Source organism: Cydia strobilella, chromosome Z (genome assembly GCF_947568885.1).
Source record: "Cydia strobilella chromosome Z, ilCydStro3.1, whole genome shotgun sequence".
Taxonomy (NCBI): domain Eukaryota; kingdom Metazoa; phylum Arthropoda; class Insecta; order Lepidoptera; family Tortricidae; genus Cydia; species Cydia strobilella.
The window spans coordinates 3775222-3800726 of record NC_086068.1 but is presented as its reverse complement, the minus strand read 5'-3'; the positions used below and the strand labels follow the sequence as shown (position 1 = coordinate 3800726).

The 25505-nt window shown below is 41.9% G+C and overlaps 2 protein-coding genes across 2 annotated transcripts in view; one reads left to right on the top strand and one right to left on the bottom strand.

Moving 5' to 3' along the window:
* The window catches only part of LOC134754578 (anion exchange protein 3), a 146933-nt gene that overhangs the window by 66692 nt on the left and 54736 nt on the right, over nucleotides 1–25505 (top strand). The gene's annotated exons all lie outside the window — the stretch shown is intronic.
* Nucleotides 447–5957, bottom strand: LOC134754671 (uncharacterized). The gene has a single exon (XM_063691010.1). It carries the CDS (start codon nucleotides 5955–5957, stop codon nucleotides 447–449), a length of 5511 nt encoding a protein of 1836 aa, XP_063547080.1.

Sequence of the window (25505 nt, the reverse complement as noted above, 5' to 3'; positions counted from 1 at the left end):
CTGGTCTTGTTGGCTGTCATGTCTAATTTTGAATTTAGATGTCGGTCGTTCCAATATTCCAAATAATATGTATGTTAGTCAGCCAGTCAGTCAGTCGGTCTATGTCAGGTCGCCACGGAGGTTAGAAGCCCCGACATCCCCACCTCCAGTATTGGACGTCTGCCAATACTCAAGGGCAGAGGGGCCTCCCACCACCGTGACTTAGTCGAGTCGGGCTGTGTCAAGTTAGGCCGTGTCAGGCCGTGTCAAGTCGTCAAGCCGTGTCAGACCATGTCAGGTCGTGTCAGGCCGGGTCTGACCTTGTCGAGTCAAGTCAGGCCATGTCAGGCCGTGTCAAGTCGTCAGGCCGGGTCAGACCACGTCAGGCCATGTCAGGCCGGGTCTGACCTTGTCGAGTCAAATAAAGTCAGGTTAAGTCGTCGCTTAAGTCAGTCAGGGCAGTCAGTTCAATCCTGCGTCGGTCTCACGTCAAGTCTACATAGTTTAGTCACCGGTCGCTGGTACAGTCCATGACCGGTTTGGACGTCTGCCACTCGGACCTGTCCGTCACGTCCTGGGTAAGTCTTCACTACTCTTCCTCGCGGCCACAGGTTGCGAGGTGACTGGCTGTCGGCTATGACGACTATGTCACCTTCAGCGAGGGGGGTTGAGGACTGGTACCACTTTTCGCGCCTTGTCAAGGTGGGTAAATACTCCTTCACCCAGCGCTTCCACAGTAAGTCAGCCAGCCTCTGAGACTCTCGCCACGACCGCCGCAGGAGGTCCCCGTCGTTGAAGGTTCCGGAAGTTGCAGTCATTCCTGTCCGGTCTGTCATCGGCATTAGGAAGTCATTAGGCGTAAGTGGTAAGTCGTCATTGTGATCTAGGGGGACGTAGGTAAGCGGCCTGCCGTTCACGATTGCTTCCGCCTCAGCCAGCAGAGTGGTGAGGGTGTCCTCCCTGGGGATCCTGGTATTGAGGGTGGCTTTCAGCGCAGTCTTCACGGCTCTGACCATTCGCTCCCAGCAGCCTCCCATGTGCGGAGCTACAGGAGCAATAAATCTCCATTCTATCTGCCGAGGGCTACTGAAGCGGGTAAGCTCGTCTCGGTCGATGGCTCGTACGGCTTGCGTGAGTTCGCGGTCAGCTCCCCTGAAGGTGGTCGCATTGTCGCTCCATATTGTTTTCGGGCATCCACGTCTGGCGATAAAACGTCGCAGAGCCATTAGGGCGCTCGTCGTTGTCAGGTCGCTCGCGAGCTCTATGTGAATGGCTCTGACTGTCATGCAAGTGAACAGGGCACCGTAGCGTTTCTCTTGGCGGCGTCCAATCTTCACAGTCATCGGCCCGAAGTAATCGAGTCCAGTATGAGTGAAGGCACGGCCTGTTGGCGTGACTCTCATGTCCGGCAGCTGCCCCATTAGTGGGGGAGACGGCTTGACACGAGCATTCTTGCAGACCTGGCAGTCGTTCCAGGCGGTTTTCACAGCATTCCTCCCGCTGACTATCCACCACTTGCGTCTTAGGTTGAGGTGAGCTTCTTCTCGGTTCACGTGCGCTTGGTCAAGATGTTGCTGGCGGACCAGCAGTCGCGTAAACTCATCTTTCGGGTGCAAGATGATTGGGCGTTTGGCTTCTGCAGTCAGGCTTACCGCGGATTCGGTCCTACCACGGGCACGTAGGAGACCATCAGAGTCTAAATACGGGGTCAGCTGCCGAAGGCAGCTTTTGTTGCTCACCGTGTTAGACCGTCGTAGCGTGGAGATTTCTTCGGCAAAGGTTCTCTCTTGGGAGTCAACGGCACACAGTCGTTCAGCATTGTCGAGCTCCTGCGCAGTCAGTTCGCCGGCTTGTATAGAGCCTAGTTGCTGTTGTCTGGCGTTCCTCACGTACCTGAGAAGCCAGGCTACAGACCTCACGAATCTCCAATATTTGGAGAACCGTCTGATGTCTGGGAGAGCACGTCCGCAATGTCTGTTTATTAAGCACACGGCCTTGACCTCAACGTCGTCGGGGTCCAAAGATGCTTCAGTGTCAGGTTTGGGCCAGGTCTCTTCGGGCTGTTTCAGGAAGTCGGGTCCGTTCAGCCATCTCGAGCGATCGATGGCGTCTTCATCGCGCGTTGCGTCGTCGGCAGGGTTGAGGTCCGTCGGCACCCACCTCCAGTCACGGAAGTCTGTCAGCTCGGTGACTTCGGCAACGCGATGCGCGACGAAAGGCTTGAAACGCCCCGTGTCAGACTTCAGCCAGGCGACAACAGTCTTCGAGTCGGTCCAGAACGTCGTAGGTCCGTCAAATTTAATGTACTCCCTCAAAACGCGGGAGAGACGAGCACCCATGACAGCAGCTTGAAGTTCGAGTCGAGGGATGCTGAGGGTCTTGAGTGGAGCTATGCGTCCTCGGGACATCACAAAGGCTAGGTGCCATTTACCTTTAAGCAATGGCAATCGTAGGTAAGCGACGGTCGAGAATGCTCGGGAGCTGGCGTCACAAAAGATATGAAGCTGTACCTGCTCTCCCATGGCGGAATCTTCAGTCATCAGCCATCTTGGGATCCTCGTACTCTTCGCTTGTTCGAGCTTGTTTAGCCAGGTCTTCCATCGGTCATAATGGCTAGACCCGATCTCGTCGTCCCAGCCAATGGCATCTCTCCAGACGTCCTGAAGGATCAGTCTTCCCTTGATGGTGGTCGGTAGGAGAAACCCTAAAGGGTCAAAGACGCTCATAATGAGGCGGAGCACTTCTCGCTTGCTTGGGCGCTTCGTTCCAGACTGAAGATCTTGGCTGACGCTGTGGAACTTCATGCTGAAAGCAAAGGTGTCTGCTTCAGGGTCCCAGTTAACGCCTAGGACTCGTTCGAGTTGCTCTTCTTTGTTGTCCGCCAAGAATTTCACTCCTCCAGGTGCAAGCTTATCTTCTGGCAGGTGTCGCAGTAGCTCCTTCGAATTTGACATAAGGTTTCGCATGTTGAAGCCTCCGGATGCATGTATCCGTAGTACGTCATCCACTGTGTTGATCGCCTCGTCTATGGTTTCAATGGAGTGGATATAGTCATCGACGTAGTGGTGATTGATTATCGCGTCTACGGCTTTTGGATGAGAGTCTTCAAAGCGACGAGCATTTTGGTTTTTTACGTATTGAGCCGATGCCGGTGAACATATGGCGCCAAACGTCATGACGTTCATGACGTACTCACCATCGACCCATAGAAGTCGCTGTGCTTGTCTGTCCTCTTCCCTGATTAGCACCCTGTGGAACATCTCTTGAATGTCACCCACTACTGCCACCTTGTGGCAGCGGAAGGCGAGCAGTACCCCAGGGAGGGAAGTCAAAAAGTCAGGCCCGCTTAGAAGGTGGTCATTGAGCGATTTCCCCGACACCCTAGCGGCGCAATCGAGAACTATTCGCAGCTTGTCAGGTTTGTTAGGATTAAAAACCGCGAAGTGCGGTAAAAACCATGTCTTTCCTGTCCTGACAGCTACGTCTCTGTCATTCAATTTTGAAATATAACATTTTTCAAGGTTTTCTTTAACCTTATCCGAATAACGTCTTGCGAACTCTGGCAGTCTAGACATTTTTTTCTTAATGCCGTCAAGACGTTTGAGCGCCAAATTGTAGCTGTCAGGCAGATCAGGTATGTCATCCTTCCAAAGAAGGCCTGTCTCCCACCTGTCACCTACTAATTTTGACGTATTTTCTAAAATGGTTAAGGCTTTTAAGTCGTTTTTCGATCGAGGAACGTCGGTATACGGTTTGACACCAAATCCCTCGGTCGAAAATGACTGTTTTATTGCATAATTGAGCTCCTCACAGGCGCATAAATGCAGGACTGCAACGTCATTAGGCAAAATGTTAGGACTTTTGCCATGCACTACGTGTCCCAGGCGAGTGAGGCACACGTAGAGTGAGTCACTGCAGTTTCGCCCTGAGAAGAGCTCCCTAGTGACAATAAGGTCTACATTGTCAGTACCTAAAAGAAGTAACGGTCGTTCGTCAATGTCGTCAGTCGTCCCTAAGTCGTCGTAAAATCTTTTTATTAAATCATGGTTACGCCCTAGCCTACCTAAATCATGTTTATACATAGGCAAGGCTAAATGTTTAACAGTATCGACAAAAATATCGTAGGAGTCTTCAACCTTCACGCCGCGGACGTTGATGCTGACGCGTTGCGAGCCCTTGGCTGCAGCCTGCATCCTGCATGCTCCCGTGAGGCGTAGGTCCGTCGCAGGGCCGGAGACTCCGAGGCGGCATGCGAGATCATCGTCCATAAGACTGACACCGGCTCCTCCGTCAAGCATCGCTAATATGTTCTCCGATCCCAGCGGCCCACTGACCACCACTCTGGCGACTTTGAGTATAACGTGACTAGTCGGCTGCACGTTAGTGTGAGTGACGACAGCGGCGGCTGATGAGGGCTTCGGATCGGGCATCAAAGAGTTCGGTTCGGCGGGCTTCGGCTCGGCGTGTAGCGTCGTGTGGTGTGATCTTTTGCAATGTTCACATTTTTTTTTGTTGTAGCACTCCAAGATCTGGTGCCGAGGTGACATGCACGAAAAGCACAGTGCCCTAGATGTCACGTACTGCCAGCGGGCGTCCATAGAGAGGGCCAGGAATTTAGGGCACTTCTCTATATCGTGGTTGTCTTCGCACATGACGCACTTCTTAGTTGACTTACTGTTATTTTTGTTTACTGTGAACACGGCGGGTCGGCTGGTCATAGGTTGCTTTGTCGTTAGCGCGAGCTTACTGCGTGGTGAAGCGTAGCGTGCTGATGGCTCAAACGTACGGCTAGGCTTTTCTACGGACTTCGAAACAATGGGAGCTATATGTGTGGCCGCGTTCGCTGTCTTCATAAGCCAGTCGGCCAAAGTTTGCATGGTTACACGGTCGTAGTATCTGTCATAAACGTAAAAACTCCATTGGTATTGCAGGATAGACGGTAATTTCGATATGATTTCCCGAATTAAAGTGATATTTGTTAGATGGCCCGTTTCATCTGTCAGTGTCATTGCTGCCACGATGTTTTGTACAGAGGTTGCGTAGTCGATGAGGCCGTTGACGTCGTCGTGCCTTATATTATTGATGGCACGAATTTTTGAAAGCATTACCTCAATGAGGTGGTCTTGTCGGCCGAATCTGAGCTTAAGCGTCGAAATAATTTTATCGAGGCCAGTTGCGCTAACTAATAAAGCAGACACGGCATCGCGAGCTTTACCTTTTAGGCTTTTCATGAGCCGCGCGATGTTTTCCTCTTCACTGTATTTGCACAACTGGGTCGTTGTTTTAAATTGGCTATAGAAGATCGGCCATTCTAGGACGTCACCGGAAAAAGGCGGCAGCTCTTTGACCGATTGTCTTGCTAGTAGTTTAGTGAGCGTTCGCTCGATCGTGGTCGTCGGCGCGGAGTCTTGCCTCATTTGTTCTTTTAGTAACCTCGCTTTCAGCTCCAGGTACTCTGCTTCGCGTCGGAGTTCTTGTACGCGGTCGGCGGCGTCGTCCCTCGCAGTCTGTCGTCGTCGGTGACTTGCGGTGGACCAGGCTGTAGAACTATGCGACGGAGCCGGTGATGGCGCGCGAAGCGCCGGCCGTGGTGATGGAGTTCGGCTTATTGCCGAAAACATTCGGGACGGGGCGCGGCTGGTTCGCCCGAGGAGCGGCGAGTGCGCGCGGCTGATTCGCCCGAGGAGCGGCGAGTGCGCGCGGCTACCACGTGCGGGGAGCGGCGATGGCGCGCGGCTGTTCCGCCCGAGGAGCGGCGAGTGCGTGCGGCTACCACGACGTACGGGGAGCGGCGATGGCGCGCGGCTGTTTCGCGCGGAACGCGGCGACGGTACGCGGCTGTTATGCGTATCGCGCGGCGAGGGCACGCGGCTACCACGTGCGGAACGCGGCGAAGGCGCGCGGGTGCTGGTGCCGGCACGCGGTGACGGCTCCCGGTCGGGCGGGTCGAGGACTTTCTTTTTACTTCTAGTTTCCATATCTTGATTTTTTTTACAAAGGTTGAAGGACCATGTAGCGTCTGTCGTCGTCCGCTATCTGTCGAGAACTAGTCGTCAACTGGTCTTGTTGGCTGTCATGTCTAATTTTGAATTTAGATGTCGGTCGTTCCAATATTCCAAATAATATGTATGTTAGTCAGCCAGTCAGTCAGTCGGTCTATGTCAGGTCGCCACGGAGGTTAGAAGCCCCGACAGTATTGAATTGTAGTTCGGGCGATTTTCCGCAACTCGACGACTGGCGCCTATTTTGCGTGACATGGGGGGTGAGCTAGTCCTGCCCGCCCAGCTCCTCGAGGATTTTGTTTAGTATTAATTGACTTACTTGTCACTGGTTCCCGCCATTTTGAATTGTTTTAAAAAGGCGGGTGTATGCAGTGACAAGTGAATTCGAATTCGAATTGAGAGTGAGATTCGAATACGGACAAGTTATAGTGAAGACGTCTTGCAATATTGATTCTTGGAGTTTTAGGGCCGTTAAAGTCGTCGGTCGTGACAAATAAGATAAGATAAGATAAGATAAAATAGCTTTATTATCAGAACTGTGTACCTGCATTTAGATGTTGTGGGTAAAATAATTGAGAAGAGAAAAATAATTTAATTGAGATTGGATAATTGTGGGTAAGATGATTGTGCAGACAGTCAGAGAAGCAAGATTGAGTAAAATATCGGGTAGAAGCTATTTTAGGTCATGCAATAGGCATTTGACACACGGCCTATACAATGTATTGAAATATTATTTGTCAAAGGACTGTCTCATTTCAAACATAGAGAGAATCATACTATCTTTGTCTTACACTAGTACTAGCACCCAAAAGAAGAGGATGAGTACAGTTTTTTTTTGTTCTTATTTACTGCCAATTTGGTTTGACTAATGCGGCGGTGTCAGTAGCATTCACCAACTAAGTACCCACCGGCCACCAATATTTATTTTTCCATTTGTAGTTCCATTAAAAAAGGCCAGGTATCCGTCAGTTATCCGATTTTAAAATATCCAAACGGGAAAAATATGTACGGAATAATCCAAACGTGACAGCAGAATTGGGAAAAATAAACTGACTGCAGATTTGGAAAAACATTTTTTTTATTCAGGCGTATTTGTATAAAAATATGATTGCGAAGTTTTGGGCGTACATGACTAAAAGCTTCATACAATGTACAAGTAGGTACCCGTACTTTAAGTTGACTTTCTATCCTGGATACGAGTATAAATGGATGAAGTCATGAGTCTCTCAGGGTTTTGATGTGCCAGTTAAAACGTGCTTACTATTGTAAACATGTACTTAAATAAAAATATTTTATTAATATTCTCAATTAGTATTCTCAGTTTTGTTCATCAATAGACCAATATAAAGAGGTTTACACGCTTGCAGTCCTACAGTAGGTGATGGAGATGGTCACATAACTATACCACAGAATAAGTAATAGTATTATCATACAGAACGGCAACGCACCGCCCCGCCCCGACTCGAATTACCTCGCCCCGCGACAGCAGATTGACGGCCGTTTGCCGGCCGCTCAGTACTATTTTTAACTTACTCACACTATGACGCATGCCGCGTGCACAGACGTGCCGTTCACACATAGAAACGCAAGTGATTTTTGATGTATAGCGTGTCCGCCTTGTGACTATACTTTAGCCTAAATTGACGTAGTGGAGTTACTCAAGATATTTTTTATATCTGTTTTCCGTATTTTCACGATACTTCATGCATCTGTGTTAGGAAAATTACATTATAAATTTGCATCAGCACAAGTAGACAAATGTTTTGTTAAATTATTTGTTAGGTTACGTTAAACAATTTCAATTTGACGGTAAACTTTAACATAATCGTCACCACGACACAGCCCTGTTAACTTTTAATTGGCTACGACGGCTAAATTTGGCCGCCGCCAGAACAAATTTCTATACCAACATCTAAGCCCTTATCACGATTGTATAAAGCTTATTTTTACTTAGATCAAAGGTATTTTACTTTGGTTTTTCCTGAGCCGCGTGTTAAACAAAATGGGTACCTAATGGGTGGTTGGAACTGATGCGAAGTATTAATTGATATTGCACTTTATTTATTGGAGGTTGGGTTTAAATTTACATCTAGATATTTGTGAACGGCAGGATGGAAACAATCATTTCATGTTTACATGTAACTGGCATATCCTCTGGTAAAGGCTTTCTTGATTGTTCAAAAACTGATGAGAAAGTTGCATTTTACCCACATGTGTGGCAAAGTAATCTGATGTTAATTTTGAACTGTTTCCTTATTGAAAAACCCAGCGAGGTGGCAATGGTGGCATATTTTCTTTATCTGGTATCATTTGTGTGTGGACAAAATTTTCATATACATATCGATTAGTCATCATCATCTTCCTCGCGTTATCCCGGAATTTGCCACGGTTCATGGGAGCCTGGGGTCCGCTCGACAACTAATCCTAAGCATTCACGTAGTTTTTACGAAAGCGACTGCCATCTGACCTTCCAACCCAGACGGGAACTAGGCCTTGTTATTAGGATTAGTCCGGTTTCCTCACGATGTTTTCCTTCACCGAAAAGCAACTGGTAAATATCAAATTATATTTCGTTCATAAGTTCCGAAAAACTCATGGGTACGAGCCGGGGTTTGAACCCGCGACCTCTGGATTGAAAGTCGCACGCTCTTACCGCTATATATACATATACATCGATTAGTATATACTAAATTGTATGTAAGTATGTACTAATCGATATACATATCGATTAGTATGTACTAAATTTCATAACTGTCCTAGAGATTTCGAGGTTAGTCCTAATCCGATTCTGCTAATCCGTTTGCGTGCGACTATCGATCTACAATTCTACACTGTCGTCAGGCTCGAGCTCGGTGCAGCGCGTCCATGGCGCCTGCGGTGGCGCCCCATGGCGCCCCGTGGCGCCTTTGCAACGGCACTTCCCAATCCAATCCCGCCCTTTGATCTCCTGCCGTTACTGAGCGCGGTGCAATGAGCGGGTCGCTTTTTGTAGTACCAAATTACGGAATTTGCCTTATAACCCTAAGTTAGCTCATTTTACTTGAAGGCGACATTCATTTATTTTTAAAAAGAGACAAAACTGCGTTCAATGTTTTTTTAGGGTTCCGTAGCCAAATGGCAAAAAACGGAACCCTTATAGATTCGTCATGTCTGTCTGTCCGTCCGTCCGTATGTCACAGCCACTTTTTTCCGAAACTATAAGAACTATACTGTTTAAACTTGGTAAGTAGATGTATTCTGTGAACCGCATTAAGACTTTCACTCAAAAATAGAAAAAAAAAACAATAAATTTTGGGGGTATCCCATACTTAAAACTGATTCAAAAAATTTTTTTTCATCAATCCCATGCGTGTGGGATATCTATGGATAGGTCTTCAAAAATGATATTGAGGTTTCTAATATCATTTTTTTCTAAACTGAATAGTTTGCGCGAGAGACACTTCCAAAGTGGTAAAATGTGTGTCCCCCCCCTCTAACTTCTATAAGAGAATGATAAAACTAAAAAAAATATATGATGTACAACATTACCATGCAAACTTCCACCGAAAATTGGTTTGAACGAGATCTAGTAAGTAGTTTTTTTTAATACGTCATAAATCGTAAACCGCAATTTACCTTTCACTCACGTTTCACATAAAAAATACATTGTTTAAATTGTGTAATGTACGGAACCCTCGGTGCGCGAGTCCGACTCGCACTTGGCCGGTTTTTTATAAATCTTATTTGATTTAATCTAAATAAGGCTGTTTTTCGTGCCTTAGAATTTAAAAACACGTTTATTTTACGGGATAAAATGAACAAATGTTTTTCTTTATAAATTAAAAAGCAGCATATAAAAATATATATAATAATGTCAACTGCATACACCAGTGGGAGTGGGAGTGGGGGTGGGAGTGGGGGGTAAGATTGTTAGTTAATTGAGTGAGTTTTATGAATGTAGTTTAGTATTAGTTATTTTACTAGCGACCCGCAACGGCTTCGCACAGGTAGTTCAACTAATTTACACAAAACCTTTACAAATTATACATATAAACCTTCCTCTTGAATCACTCTATCTATTAAAAAAACCGCATCAAAATCCGTTGCGTAGTTTTAAAGATCTAAGCATACGGGACAGACGGCGAGACAGCGGAATGCCGCTTTTTTTTATACTAATTGTATTGTGTGTAATTGATTTGTGTTGTGTATTGTGAGATAAATAAATCATATCATATCATATATGTAGTGATTTCGCTTTTAATTCCCACAACCCTGAAACGAACGAAAAGCTTACAGTTTTCCACGTCCAAACGCAACGAAGCGAAGTTAAAATTTAATATTAGATAGGTACTGATATTTAATACATTTTAACACATTTAAATTGTTGGACGTGTCCGGCGCTTAGAAGTTTTAAGCTGATTTAAATATTATTTAGACAAAAGCGGCACGCTGCACGCTGAACACTCGGCGCCTGAGTTAAATTTTCACACGGCAACAGTTTCCACGTTGAATAGGGTCCTTAACACATGTTGAATTTCATAACTAAATCTAGAAGAAATCTCTTTCGTTTACATTTTCAAAGATATCGCCATCACAGAAAAAAACTACATGAAAAAATGTTACACAAACACAAAATCGAGGTGATATGAAAATGAAAAGTAGTTTTTAACTCGGCTGAAAAAAAATTTTTTTTTCAAAAAAAGTATGGTACATTTTAAACTTATACTAGGTTCGCCAAACTTGCGTTTAACGGCGAAATGATGCACTCATTGTCAACGTTAGTACCTTAATCTAAATTTAATGATTAACTTATGTTACTAAGGTTAATACAACTAAATAAAAAAATGTGAAATTCATCCCTCGGTGAGCAATCTGCTATACTACTGCCTCCCGTTCAGCCTATTGTGACGGAACGAAAGGGTATAATAACTATGGAACCCTACACTGAGCATGGCCCGACATGCTCTTGGCCATTTTTAGGGTTCCGTACCCAAAGGGTCAAAACGGGATCCCATTACTAAGACTTCGCTGTCCGTCCGTCTGTCCGTCTGTCACGTCCAGGCTGAATCTCATGAACCGTGATAGTTAGACACTTGAAATTTTCACAGATGATGTATTTCTTTTGCCGCTATAACAACAAATACTAAGAATAAAAATAATTATTTAAGTGGGGCTCCCATACAGTAAACGTGTTTTTTTTGTCGTTTTTTGCGTAATGGTACGGAACCCTTCGTCCGATCGCACTTGGCCGGTTTTGTTACTTTAAATTTTACCCCACCTCGTAGGCCTTACGCAGCCTATATCACGTAATATAGGCCAAACTGAAATATAGGTTAATGTTACGATCCCCTGACCTATTCCGACGCACCAGCGTCTCAAGGGGATTAAAACCACGCCCACTGGTTGCTTTAGGCCCCGCCCGGCCCGCGCCGCCGCGCGCACTTTTCAGGAATCTGGGATCTATGGTTCCTCTTCACTATCGGCGATGATAGGCGATGACTGGCGAAGACTACCTATATAGGTATACTGTAGAGGGCACATTCGCCAGTCTTCCCCAGTCATCGTCTGGAACCCGTGAGTTGTCGGTTTTTTGGGCACGCATCAAAGGGAATCATCGGGTGGTTCCGTTGATAAACTACTACAGTTGATTGTATGGATGCTTGCACGATGATCTTGATGACGACGATGACAGAGACAACGATCATCGCTGATAGTCTAGAGGAGCCATTAAAGTCATTGGAAAGCAGAAAATAATCTATCATACTTTTTTCAGGTACATTTGCATCTATACGGTGGCTAAAAAATAAGTGCATTCCCATTGCAGGTTTTGGGATTATTACTGAGAAACTTTTACTACGGGACCAACACCGAAATCGCGAAAAAGTAACCTGTTTCATACATTTTGGCTGGTGCATTTTCTATGGGAGGGTAAATTTCTTTTTCCCATAGTAAAAGTTGCTCAGTATAATCCCAAAACCTCCCTGGCAACGGGAATGCACTTATTTCTTAGCCACTCTGTATAAAATCATTGTTTACATGATATAGTCTAATTTTACGGATTTTCGAATGAATGCCCGCAAGAAAATAGGAATATGATAGATTTTATGCCGCTATACTGTGCCTACGTAATAGTTCGGCCGTCGGATTGAATTCTTTTAAATTGTATCTTTTTTGAGCCGGTAATAAAAATGATAGGAATCGCTAATCCCTATAGGATGAGGCAGAGGCAACTGAGTGGTAGTTTTTTGGCTGTCTTGTTATTTTATATGGGTCCCCGGCAAGCTCGGTTCTCCATACAAACGTAGTTCCGCTCTCATTTTAAAACGACTAGCTAGATTGCTCTGAAACTTTAAACTTACAATAGGATTCGGTATATCTATGTCTGTAATTAGTTTATGTAGCTTCAGATACCATAGTAAAAAAAATACAGCGAATTTAAATTTTTCATACAAAAGTTGTTTTTGCTTTATTTCGTTTGTTTTATTAACTGGAGCTATATTTCCTCCCGCGTACGCTTCGGCTGTAGAATGAGCTCCCTGCCGAGGTTTTACCGAGGGGCTACAGTATGGGGTTCTTCAAAAAAGGAGTGTACAGGTTTTTAAAGGGTCGGCAACGCGCGTAATACCTCCGGTGTTGCAGGCGTCCATAGGCTACGGTAACTGCTTACCATCAGGCGGGCCGTATGCTTGATTGCCACCGACGTGGTATAAAAAAATATATAAGCTAATTACGACCTAGATTTACCTCATGTCATTGTATGTGCAGTTTCATTACAATCCAACACGTAGTTTTAAAATGAGAGCGGAACTACGATCGTATGGGAAGGTGCAATTGGGCCGTTTGCCGGGGACTCTTATGTGACCGAGTGAAGCGGCGGTCTTCTTTCAGCCTAAGCAAAATACTTTCGTATGTCTGTCCTTGTTCTTACCACGACTGTCTTGGCAGTGTCAAACTGACATTTTTGCTAACGTCTGCGTAACTTATTTTCTATTAATCTCGCTAACAAATATGCGAGTACGAGCGAGATGCATACAAAGTTACGCACACGCTAGCTAATATGTCACTGCCGTACTTGTGGTAGCCGTGCAGGTCCCACTTGTTATATGATATATTTTTTCGTCGATTCAGTTCGTGAGTTCAAAAAGCACTTTTTCCTTGCACTAAACCCTAATTCAGGAGGACAACCTGAATTAATCTACACAAGTTTTTATAAACAATAATAATGACACCTATACATAATATACTTTACTTTTATATTCAGTGACCCGCCCCGGCTTCGCACGGGCTATAGAAAACCTTTACAAATTATACACTAAAACTTTCCTCAAGATTTACTTTATTGATAGGTGAAAACCGTAACAAAATCCGTTGAGTAGTTTTAAAGATCTAAGCATACATAGGGACAGACAGACCGCGGAAAGCGAGCAAAGAATACAATGAAAAACAACATTAAAACATATTCTTACAAATTTGGACTTTAAAATATTTAAATAAAAATTGTCATGGAGCTTTTTGACTCCTTTTTTTTATACCACGACGGTGGCAAACAAGCATACGGCCCGCCTGATGGTAAGCAGTCACCGTAGCCTATGGACGCCTGCAACACCAGAGATATTACATGCGCGTTGCCGACCCTTTAAAAACCTGTACACTCCTGCCGCTTACGCTTACAAACGACTTGAAAATCTTATGAAAATGCTATTATGAAGCTGATTTTTACACTGATATTTATTGGATATCAAGTTTTTAAGTCTCAAAACAATATTCGTCGTGTAAGTAGTCTAAGGTGAAATGTTTACGTCGCGTTTGGAAGCTTCACTTTGGTGGAATGTTCCTAATGGGGGAATATTCATACGATAAAGCCGTGTTTTCACTTACGTGTTCCGAACAGGGTGTCTAAGTCAAGATACCAATCGTTCTTTCGTTCGGTTAATAGAAACACTTGCTCGAAATAATTTTTATTCAACAAATTCTTGTCATAATAAGCCTAATTTCTTTATCTTTTATTTTCACTACATAGTATAAAACAAAGTCGCTTCCTGCTGTCTGGATGGATGTCTGTCCCTGCTTGCTTATATCTTCAAAACTACGCAACGGATTTTGATGCGGTTTTTTTTAATAGATAGAGTGATTCAAGAGGAAGATATATGTATAATACATCAGCATTGAACCCGTGCGAAGCCGGGGCGGGTCGCTAGTATTTTATAATTTAACTTATTTTCATTAAAAAGTCAAACATCTGAGCCGGTCATTGTTAAATAAATGAAAGCCTTACTTTCATAAATCGCTACACGCTTTTACTTAGCTTCTCTTGGTATGTATATACTTAGTATTAAAACACTTTATTGCACAAAAATGAAAACAACTATTGAAAATAAAAAAAATATTAAATACCCCTAAATGTAGACAGATTGGGGGTTTTATTTATCAAAAACAATTAAGAATCCCCGGCAATCTCGGTTCTCTATACATACAAACGTAGTTACACTTCATTTTAAAACAACTAGCTAGTTTGCTCTGAAACTTTGTACTTACAATAGGATAAGGTATATCTAGGTCTGTAATTAGTTTATGTAGGTTCAGATACAATAGTTAAAAAAATACAGCGAATTTAAGTTTTTCATACAAAAGCGCTAACCTCTTGAAGGAGTACAGAATATAAATTATAACGCTTATGCTATCTTTCTCTTCGTAAAAATATAATCGAGTATTGCTCGTTTATGTTTAAAGTGTGTGTGTGTCTAGCGTGTTGACAGGACAGGTGTCATACATTTTTAAATTAGGAAGGGGATACCCTTTCATTTTAGCGGTATCTCTGAAAGGGAAACCTCTTCCTAGAGCTACGTCAAATGAACGGGTAAGCAATTCAAATGGAAAGCCAACCGTTGGGGCTATTCGATAAACGACTAAGCCATTTAAATCATTTTTTCTGGGACGGGGTGGACGAGTTCCTGTTTTAAACATTACAAAATTTTATCCGTGCCTGGGCTAAAAAAAAAACCGGCCAAGTGCGAGTCGGACTCGCGCACCGAGGGTTCCGTACTTTTTAGTATTTGTTGTTATAGCGGCAACATAAATACGTCATCTGTGAAAATTTCAACTGTCTAGCTATCATGGTTCATGAGATACAGCCTAGTGACAGACAGACGGACGGATGTATTTCTGTTGCCGCTATAACAACAAATACTAAAAACAGAATAATATAAATATTTAAATGGGGCTCCCATACAACAAACGTGATTTTTTTGCTGTTTTTTTTCCGTAATGGTACGGAACCCTTCGTGCGCGAGTCCGACTCGCAGTTGGCCGGTTTCTTTTTCTCTTTCACTCGTATAAATTTCGGTATTTCGCCATCGCCTCCTACCTATGATGCCATAACCCGACCATGAAAAAATGCCCGGTCGGTGATAAGGACAAAGCATGGCACTATTTTCTCTTTCCTCTTATAGGAATCGCAATAAGACTATCTTTCTCTATCAAAGAGTGTCAGGCCCTTGGGCGAAATCGAGCGATCGAAATTCAAAAATCGCCCCCCAGGTAGTTGTAGGTAGGTAGTAATATTTGAGTACACACAATGCTAATTTGTTCTTTGGCATTCGAGATCATGCTGCAAAATCACCAATTTCTACTCTTTCTATTGACATAATGCATTTTCCCATTCCCACTCGAACAAATATAACGACCGATTCAAATGTTGACTTATTTCTAAACCATCCTGTATATTGAGCCCACCACCCTGTATATTGACCTATGCCCCTTCTCTAATCAAAAAAATTAAAAAAATCAAACGAAGGGTCATAAACCATTGTCGATAAATATCTAATTATAAAAAAATATTTTATATAATCCATATCAGGAGAGGAAAATGGGGACTCCGTTTGTATTGCAAACCGGTCGTCCCCTTTTCCTCTTGAGTAATTAAGGAATAAATGTTCAATATCCTACAACCGATTTTGTAATAGTTCGCAAGTTTTCGTGTAACTAGTAACAAAATTTTTCAACTTTTTCAACCAAAAGGGTACTTATTGTAGCTTGTCAGTAAGGCGCTATTTCCATATAGCTTCAATTTGAAATCAACCTTATCGACAAGCGACAATGTGGTACCTTTTGGTTGAAAAACGTCATAAATATTTTCTCATCATCATCATCATAATTTAAGAGCATGGCTCTTGTCGGTGGAGTATGCGCCAGTTTTCTCGGTTCTCGGCCAGGTTCTTTAGGTCCCTGTAAGACACGATATTTGCTTTCGCTTTCAGTTGTTGTGTGTAGCTTGCTCGTGGTTTTCCGCGGCCTCTTCTCGCTTCTATCTTGCCTTCTAATATAGTGTTAAAGAAAGTGTCGTGTCTTATCAAGTGACCTATCATTCTGCCTCGTCTATTTTCTATGGTTCTCAGCAGGTTTCTCTTCTCTCCCACAATTCGCAGCACTTCCAATATTTTCTCACTGTCATGCAAACATTTCTTTCAATGTAGTCAACACGTGAAAAAAAATTGTCTTGGTAGATTACTTAAACTATCAATACTAATTATACTACTTACTGTCCGCGCGCCAATTCCGTGCATTCAGAGGTCGAGGAAGTGGGCGGGTGTGCGCCGCGCCCGTACGTACAAAATGACACCACTCTGTCATGACGCCCAACATTCCTAACATTTCTCAGCCGTGCACGGAATTCACGCGCGGACAGTAGTATCTAATTACTAGTAATAATTTTTACTCGACTTTTAAACAGGCTAATTCGAACGTACAATAGGCTAGATGACATTTTTTTATTAATGGTATCAATCGATCAGGTTTGTTTTCGGGATCAAATGTCTATATGGGACCCACAGCATTAAATCAATACAAAAGTCAGAAATGATACAGTCCGACAGTCGTATTTCACTCGCGAAACGCTCCTAACAAAACGATAAGTGAACGTGACGTCAAGGTCACTGAGACCCCATCTGGAATATATGGAAAATAAGTAAAAATGCGATTTTGTCGGTGAAATATTGCGTTTATGCATATAGTTGCAAATACAATCTTTTTTTGGATAAAATGTAAGGAATCGAATGGTACCCTTATTTTATTCCTTTTTGGAAGTTAAAAAAACTTTAAATTTGGAAACTTTTAGGTCCTGTATTTTTTTTTACATTTCCATATATTATTTTAATATACACATTATTGCGAAAAATTGCTTATTTGCTATCTATGTTACTAGATTTTGTTATAAAATTCAACATGTATCATCATCCCTATTGGAATGATATTTGAATCATGTTACTTAGTGATCGTGCGTCTCGCCAATACATGTACGGACAAGTACAAGCGATATGCACGATAACTAAATAACCAGATTCAAACATCATTTTGACTTCAGTGCACTTACTAATTGGCCTGTTAGCCTCCGACCGTACAAAAGCTTACAGTTAGTACCTCAGTACCTTTGTACGAGGCTTCTCTAGTGCAGTTCCCGTAATTGCACTATTTCTAGGAACTTCCCCACCAAAGGGGCGTGTCTCTCGAAACCACCCCCTTCCCTTCCTGCAGCCTTCAGCCTCAGTTTCGATTCTCATCCCGAACAGTCTCAATTCTCATCCCGAGGCGTCCGGTGCCCTGGTCGAGATGGATTTAGACCAGCAGCAAGTTCTTAACTTATTTAAACTTTTAATGTTTAGAGTGGTCATACAGTACTTTATTATAGAGTATTTGAGGAGGCGTCATTCCGGGGATGATGCCTCTGGCTAAACACGCCGACGATAGTTGGCGTTATTTTTGGTTTTTTATGTTGCTTTTGTTGTTTTTCGGCGGTTTTTTTCTTATATTTGTGTGTTCGCGTACGTGGAGATGCCGGATGATGTAGGTAAGTTATTTAAATTAAACATTACATTTAAATTAAATTAATATTTATTTCAGGCACTTAGTCACATAATGTGTTAGTGACAATTTCACCTAGACATCTTTGTTAGTCACAAAATAAATCATCTTCCTCGCGTTATTCAAGCACTAGCCTTTCCGCGCGACTTCTTCTGCATGGACTTAGTAACAGCAGCTAAAGTAAGTATAGCGCCTGCAAAAATTCTCATAGCAATCATTAAATTGAGCATATTATTATGCACACAAATTAGCAGGCACTTCATTAATTATCTCAATTCCACCCCGCTTTTTATTTTCTTAAGGGATGATTTTCGGGATAAAAACTATCCTATATCCTTCTCAGGGACTCAACCTATCTCTATGCCAAATTTCATCTAAATCGATTCAGCGGTTTAAGCGTGAAGAGGGAACAGACAAACAGACAGACAGACAGACTTTTGCATTTATAATATTAGTATGGATTTTCATTAATATTTATATCAGGCACTAGTCACATAATGTGTTAGTAACAATTTCACCTAAACATCTTTGTTACTCACAAAATAAATCATTTTGCCACGGCTCCTGTGTGCCTGGGGTCCGCTTGACAACTAATGCTAAGAATTGACGTAGGCACTAGTTTTTACGAACGCGACTGCCATCTGACCTTCCAACCCAGAGAGGGAAGTAGGCCTTGTTAGGAAAAGTCCGGTTTCCTCACGATGTTTTCCTTCACCGAACAGCGACTGGTAAATATCAAATGATATTTCGTACATATTTTTCGCACGCTGTTAGCTTAGCGCTTATTCACAAAATAAATACAAAATTAGATTATATTATTACCATTTTTTTACACTAATTATTTATTAAAATTTAGGTTTCCTCACGATGTTTTCCTTCACCGAACAACGCCTGGTAAATATCAAATGATATTTCGTACATATTTTTCGCACGCTGTTAGCTTAGCGCTTATTCACAAAATAAATACAAAATTAGATTATATTATTACCAATTTTTTTACACTAATTAATTATTAAAATTTATCCCCATTGATGGGATCATAAAGTTTGCTACACAGAGTTTGTTAAAACAAATAAAATAAAACCCTATAAACTCGATCACTCATTCTAGAGACTCGGTCTATACTCGGTCGTAATTATTTATCCGTGCAATTTTGCCGGCGTCGATTTTAGTATCAACAGGTTGGGAAGAATATGTTTTCTTGGAAAACTATATTCATCATTCGTGATAGTTTTTTAGGGTTCCGTACCCAAAGGGTAAAAACGGGACCCTATTACTAAGACTCCGCTGTCCGTCTGTCCATCTGTCTGTCTGTCCGTCTGTCTGTCTGTCCGTCCGTCTGTCTGTCACTAGGCTGTATCTCATGAACCGTGATAGCTAGACAGTTAAAATTTTCATACATGATTTAGGGTGCCGTACCTCAAAAGGAAAAAAAACGGAACCCTTATAGGATCACTCGTGCTTCTGTCTGTCTGTCTGTCTGTCCGTCTGTCACAGCGTATTTTCTCCGAAACTACTGGACCAATTAAGTTGAAATTTGGAACACATATGTAAGTTTGTGACCCAAAGACGGACATGTAACGTAAACAAATGAATTTTAAACATGGGGGCCTCTTTAGGGGATAAATGAGAAAAGGAAAAAAAAAAGTTTTTCAAACTATATCGTGTTACATATCAAATGAAAGAGCTCCTTGTGAAAATTTCGAATATAATTTTTTTAATAATTTTAGGATAAACATTTTAGAAGCTATTCAAGAAAATAGGCAAAAAATTACCATTCTGTCCGTCTGTCTGTCTGTCACCAGGCTGTATCTCATGAACCGTGATAGCTAGACAGTTGAAATTTTCACAGATGATGTATTTCTGTTGCCGCTATAACAACAAATACTAAAAAGTACGTAACCCTCGGTGCGCGAGTCCGACTCGCACTTAGCCTGTTTTTTTTCTTTCGTGCTTTACACGCGAGGTAGACTTAGTAGAGACCCGCAATATGTCATTATAGACAGGTTAACACTCCACCGTAAAATGGGGTGAGTAGGGTAAAACACAAATTTTTTAGGGTTCCGTACCTCAAAAGGAAAAATCTGAACCCTTATAGGATTACTCGTGCGTCAAACATCAAACATCTATTCAGCAAATAGGCCACAGGGGCACTTTTACATGTCAATTTTTACAAACAATAAAATTAATCCGAAATTACAAAAAAACAATTACATAAATATAAATGTTAAATTACACAAAAAAAAACTAATAAAAACTATACAAATAACAAACGTCTGTCTGTCTGTCTGTCTGTCCGTCTGTCACAGCCGATTTTCTCCAAAACTACTAGACCAAGTAAGTTGAAATTTGGTACAGATGTAAGTTTGTAACCCAAAGAAGGACATGTAACGTTAACAAATGAATTTAAAACATGGGAGGGGTTACTTTTGGAGGGTAAATGAGAAAATTAAAAAATAAAGTTTTTCAAACTATATATGGCCCTTGAAGAAACAACAAACGAAGAAAAAATAAGGCCTGAAGAAGAAGAAGAAGAAGAAAGTTTTTCAAACTATATCGTGTTACATATCAAATTTTAAAATAGATAGGTAGTTTAGAAGTTATTTACCATTCCTACCCCCCCCCCCCTCCTTTATCTCCGAACCTACTGGGTCTAAAATTTTGAAAAAAAAATATATACACAAAATAGTTTTTTACCTATAGATGACAGGAAAACCTATTAGAAATGTGCAGTCAAGCGTGAGTCGGACTTAATTACTTATAATAGTTTTTGATCCGACCCCCTACGGTCTAAAAAAAATCATTACTAATTTAGTGAGCCTGTTTTTAAAATTTTTATCAATTAAAAATGGAAGACAAGAAGCCGTGCAAATTGCAACCAGTACTTTTGTTATATCTATTAGTTAACAAAAAGTGTACAATTTCACCGACGAAATTTATCAATTTTACATTTTAGCAGCTTAAATCGTTACCTGCCTCTCACCATTTATATTATCCACCGAATTATCCTCATACTGCACCTTTTTAGTCGTAGTCGGTTAAAATCATCAATTGACAACCCTATCAAATTTAGGATTTCGTATGAAAGACTCACAATTTTTATTTACAACTACCTATATGCCCACATAACTTTGCAGGTGAAATATTGTACTTAAAGGACTTCTAATACTATACAAGTTTGCCATAACTATTCTAGATTATAGTCCGTAAGATTCGTGACCACGAATCGGTCTTCCGTGCTATATGACCAGCCCATTCCCACTTCAAAGACCGATTCGTGGAGCAAACGACTACTCGAGTGGCGACCATGGGGGGAAGAGCGTCCTCAAAGTAGACCCCAGATGCGCTGGGACGACGACATTAAGAAGACTGTGGGGAAACAGTGGCTCCAAGTCGCACAGAACCGCGACGAATGGCGCAAAATGAAGGAGGCCTACACCCAAAGGGTAGAAAAAGGCTAAAGAGAGAGAGAGAGAGAGAGAGAGAGAAGATTCGTGACCATAAAATTTGATAATCCAAAAGTTAAAAAAAAATTATGCAAAAGCGGGAGACGTTGAAACTTTTATTTATTTTTTGGCCCGCCTGTTTAAGTTCCAGTTTTTGGAGTAATGAAACTTAAATTTACTGTAGTTTGCTTACTCACACAAAAAAGTATGTTAATGTGTGAGTGCCACAGATAAGTAATACAATATGGAACGATAAACTCGAAAAAAAGGAAAAGAGCGAAAAAAGCGCAGTGTGTAGTGTTTTACGATACCTAAGCATTTACATGTAATAGTTTTAAGTAGTTGGCGAAAACGCATTTTGACTAAGGCGTTTAGGATAAATAGTTTTCACTAGACAAAATGCTTTTTCACCGGGTTTAACGTTTATTTTTTGTTTAATTTTTCTGTAATTGTTATTGCGAATTTAAAAATGCGACAGCGAATTTATTGCTAAAAAGCGAAATATTATTAATATTAACTAGAACTTTTTCTAAACCGACTAACGCAGCGTCTTACGTAAGCGAACAACTCGCGAACGCGAACAACGAGATCGCCTACGTAGGACACTTCTATAGGTATCAAAGGATTGATTCACCTCGCGCCGCATCACATCGCTTCGCTCCGCGTTCGCGTGTTGTTCGCCTACGTAGTACGCTGCGGGTGAAGTTAGGGTTCCGTACGGTAGATAGTTTTACCAACCCTTATGTTCAATCTATTGCAACACTGATAACGGCAGTGGCATCATCATCTTCCTCGCGTTGTCCCGGCATTTTGCCACGGCTCATAAGAGCCTGGGGTCCGCTTGGCAACTAATCCCAAGAATTGGCGTAGGCACTAGTTTTTACGAAAGCGACTGCCATCTGACCTTCCAACCCAGAGGGGAAACTAGGCCTTGTTGGGATTTGTCCGGTTTCCTCACGATGTTTTCCTTCACCGAAAAGCGACTGGTATAAATATCAAATGATATTTCGTACATAAGTTCCGAAAAACTCATTGGTACGAGCCAGGGTTTGAACCTGCGACCTTCGGATTGCAAGTCGCACGCTCTTACCGCTAGGCCACCAGCGCTTTTTTTATAACGGCAGAAGCATAGCGTGAAGTAATCTAGCCGACGGCGAAGTCACATCTGCAAGGCCCTATTCTTTCAATGTGTATTTCCAAGGTAATTAAATGAGTTGGCTTCTGCGAGGCCCCCTTAAGTGCGAGGCCGTGGGCGAGGCGAGGGCCCAATTCACCCACACCTAGACGAAGACGAGTTTTGTAAAGTCAGGCCCGAGAATTTTAAGACCTAATTATTTTTTCTAAGATAGCAGCAAACACCTAAATAATAAATGAATTCAAAGTAAACACCTATACAAGAGTATAATAATTTCTTTTGTAGAATTTTGCCTAGAGATAAGCATTAATAAAATGCAATAGTTTGTACAATATTGTATCAATATTCATAACAACACTGCTATTATGCCCCACGCGCCGAGCTTCGCTTCTAATGAAGTTAATAGGGATGATGACACATGTTGATTTTTATAACAAAATCTAGTAAAATGTATAGCAAATGAGCAATTTATCACAATGATGTGGATATTAAAATAATATATAGAAATAATACAAAAATACAGGACCTGAAAATTTTAAAATTTATCCAAAAAGTAAAAATTAGTTGTTTTACGCGATAAACGCAGCGTTAAAACATACCTATCACAATAAATAATAATTTTAAAATATATTAAATCGAATTTTGCAGCAGAATAGGCATATTTTGCGGTATGAAAAACATAAACCATTTATGAAATGTGCGCCCATCACCAGAGCACTTACGCCAGGCAACGCAGTCAAATACGGAGGCTGATTGGAAGTTACATTCCGGGATGCGTCTCGCTTGCGCCAGTATACTATATTGTCACTGTGTTCTTGTTGTGATTGTGTATGTTTCGTCTTTAGATATCAGCGTTAGGTGCCGTCACGGAATACAAATAATTTCGGTGGTTGACGTGGTGGGGCGCACGGTTCTTTTCAGTGACAGACATCACTTTTTTAAACTTTCATACACCGTAGGTTATGTCAAACAATCATTTAAGTATACTCAGAAATAATCAAAACGTGTTCGTAATCGTGTGTGTGTAATGTACATTAGGCCATAAGTGGAAAATATGAGTATCGAAAAATGCGTATACGTTTTACAGTGCATAAAGGCCCTTTAAATCTTCGACATAGTCACGTAATGTGCTAATTATCGCACTATGGCGCTAAAGTAGCACCATGTGTACTGTAAACTCATTTATTTTGAACGCACTTACTGAGACAGTAAGCCGCTACTATTTATTTGCATGCACCAGCACTGGCAATCCTATTTAATGAACGTACATTCTCTCAAAAACGCGTCGGACGTGACGTGCGTTAACGAAACATCGAATGATTTAATTGGCAGAAACGAAATTACGCGCACTCAGGTACTATTTGCTACTCCGCCGACGGCAGGCGTGCCTCCGGTTCGCCACCCCTGGATTATCTATTTACCGTTGATGCGAAATGGTAGGCGTGTGACGAATCGATACACTTTGTATACAGCATAAACTAACCTTGTTTTGACAAATCGATTAACAGCTCAATCACAAACATTGCATACACAAAACAAAATAAATACACGTGAATTACAACCTCCAAGACAAGTTGGAGCATATAAAGCAACTCGCCACATGTTGTTGCTCCCGTGGTTTAGTAAGTTCGATACGAGTAAGTGTGGCATATGGGTAAGTGTGGCTGGACTTCACATTGGGGCCTGTTTAACCACTTTACACAATATGTGTAGTTTTCAAGTAAAAGGTTCCACATTGTCGCTTGCCATAAAGACGCTCGAACGGGTTATTCGTATAAAGGTACTAGCAAATTTCGTTTCTATGGTAAGGTTGCCAGAGCTCGAGGGAGAGGAGTGTTAGGGTCGGCAACGCGCATGTAACTCCTCTGGAGTTGCAGGCGTACATAGGCTATGGAGACTGCTTAACATCAGGCGGGCCGTATGCTTGTTTGCCACCGACGTAGTATAAAAAAAGGGACAATGTGGTACCTTCTGCTTGAAAACGTCACATATATAGTGTTTATTGCGAGTTCATACATTTGCCACAACACGTGCGCATATTGACGTCCACATTTACGACCTGAACTTGAGTCTAGAACGGATTTTTATACGATCAATATAAAATTAACTAGGACCCATCTCAGTATCATCGCGTGTGCATTTTCTAAGTGAAAATTCGGGACACGTAAAAATATTGTAGTATACCTTTGATTTACAAATTTTCAGGACCATAGGCAAATGCCATAGCTAAAAATCGGGACGTCACGAAAATTGGGTAAACCTTGACTAGGGTGACGTCTTGTATGACGTCTAACTTGATAACAATATTACTAAATTCCTTCAAGCCGTTTAAAGTAACTATATAGCGTGTTCAAGAAGCCATGCACGCGTACGGGCAAAAAATCAAATAGCTTGATACCGACCTAGCCTACAATACGGGCTGTTAATCCATTCACGGCGGACCGTGAACATTTCAGCGAGTCTATTCGCAAAACGTGCAGTCGTCTGTGGACTTCGCCAGTGTAACCTACGGGTCAATTCGAGTTTTAGTTATTCGATTTATTTCCCATATGATAAATAAATAAATAAATATTATAGGACATTTTTACACAAATTGACTAAGTCCCACAGTAAGCTCAAGAAGGCTTGTGTTGTGGGTACTCAGACAACGATATACATAATATACAGGAGCATTAAATTAAACTGGAGGCTGTACTCCTCAAACTGACCAACATTTATACTGATTTAAACTAACACGATTTTCACTCATAATTACTAATAAACGTAAGTTTGTACGCTATTAAGTCCCGTGCTAGTTTTAAAATTATGACCATTTGTTTAGCAACTTTTAAAAATAACGTGTTTTGATTTTCATTACACTTTAAAGTTTATTCTAAGACGCAATGTATTTTAAAATTTGTTATGTTTAAAGGGTGACAAGCAACGTCAAACACACAAATGGCAGCGTACATTGAAAATAATATTTAATTAGTATGAAAAAAGGTGTAATCTAAAAATTTCAGAATTTTAAAAAGTTGCTAAACAAATGTTGGTCAGTTTGAAGCGTACAGCCTCCAGTTTAATTTAATGCTCCTGTTACAGGAAACACCCGGTATAAATATATAACTA

Coding starts and splice junctions, on each gene's coding strand:
- LOC134754671 (XM_063691010.1), bottom strand. CDS start 5,957: ATGGAAACTAGAAGTAAAAAGAAAGTCCTCGACCCGCCCGACCGGGAG.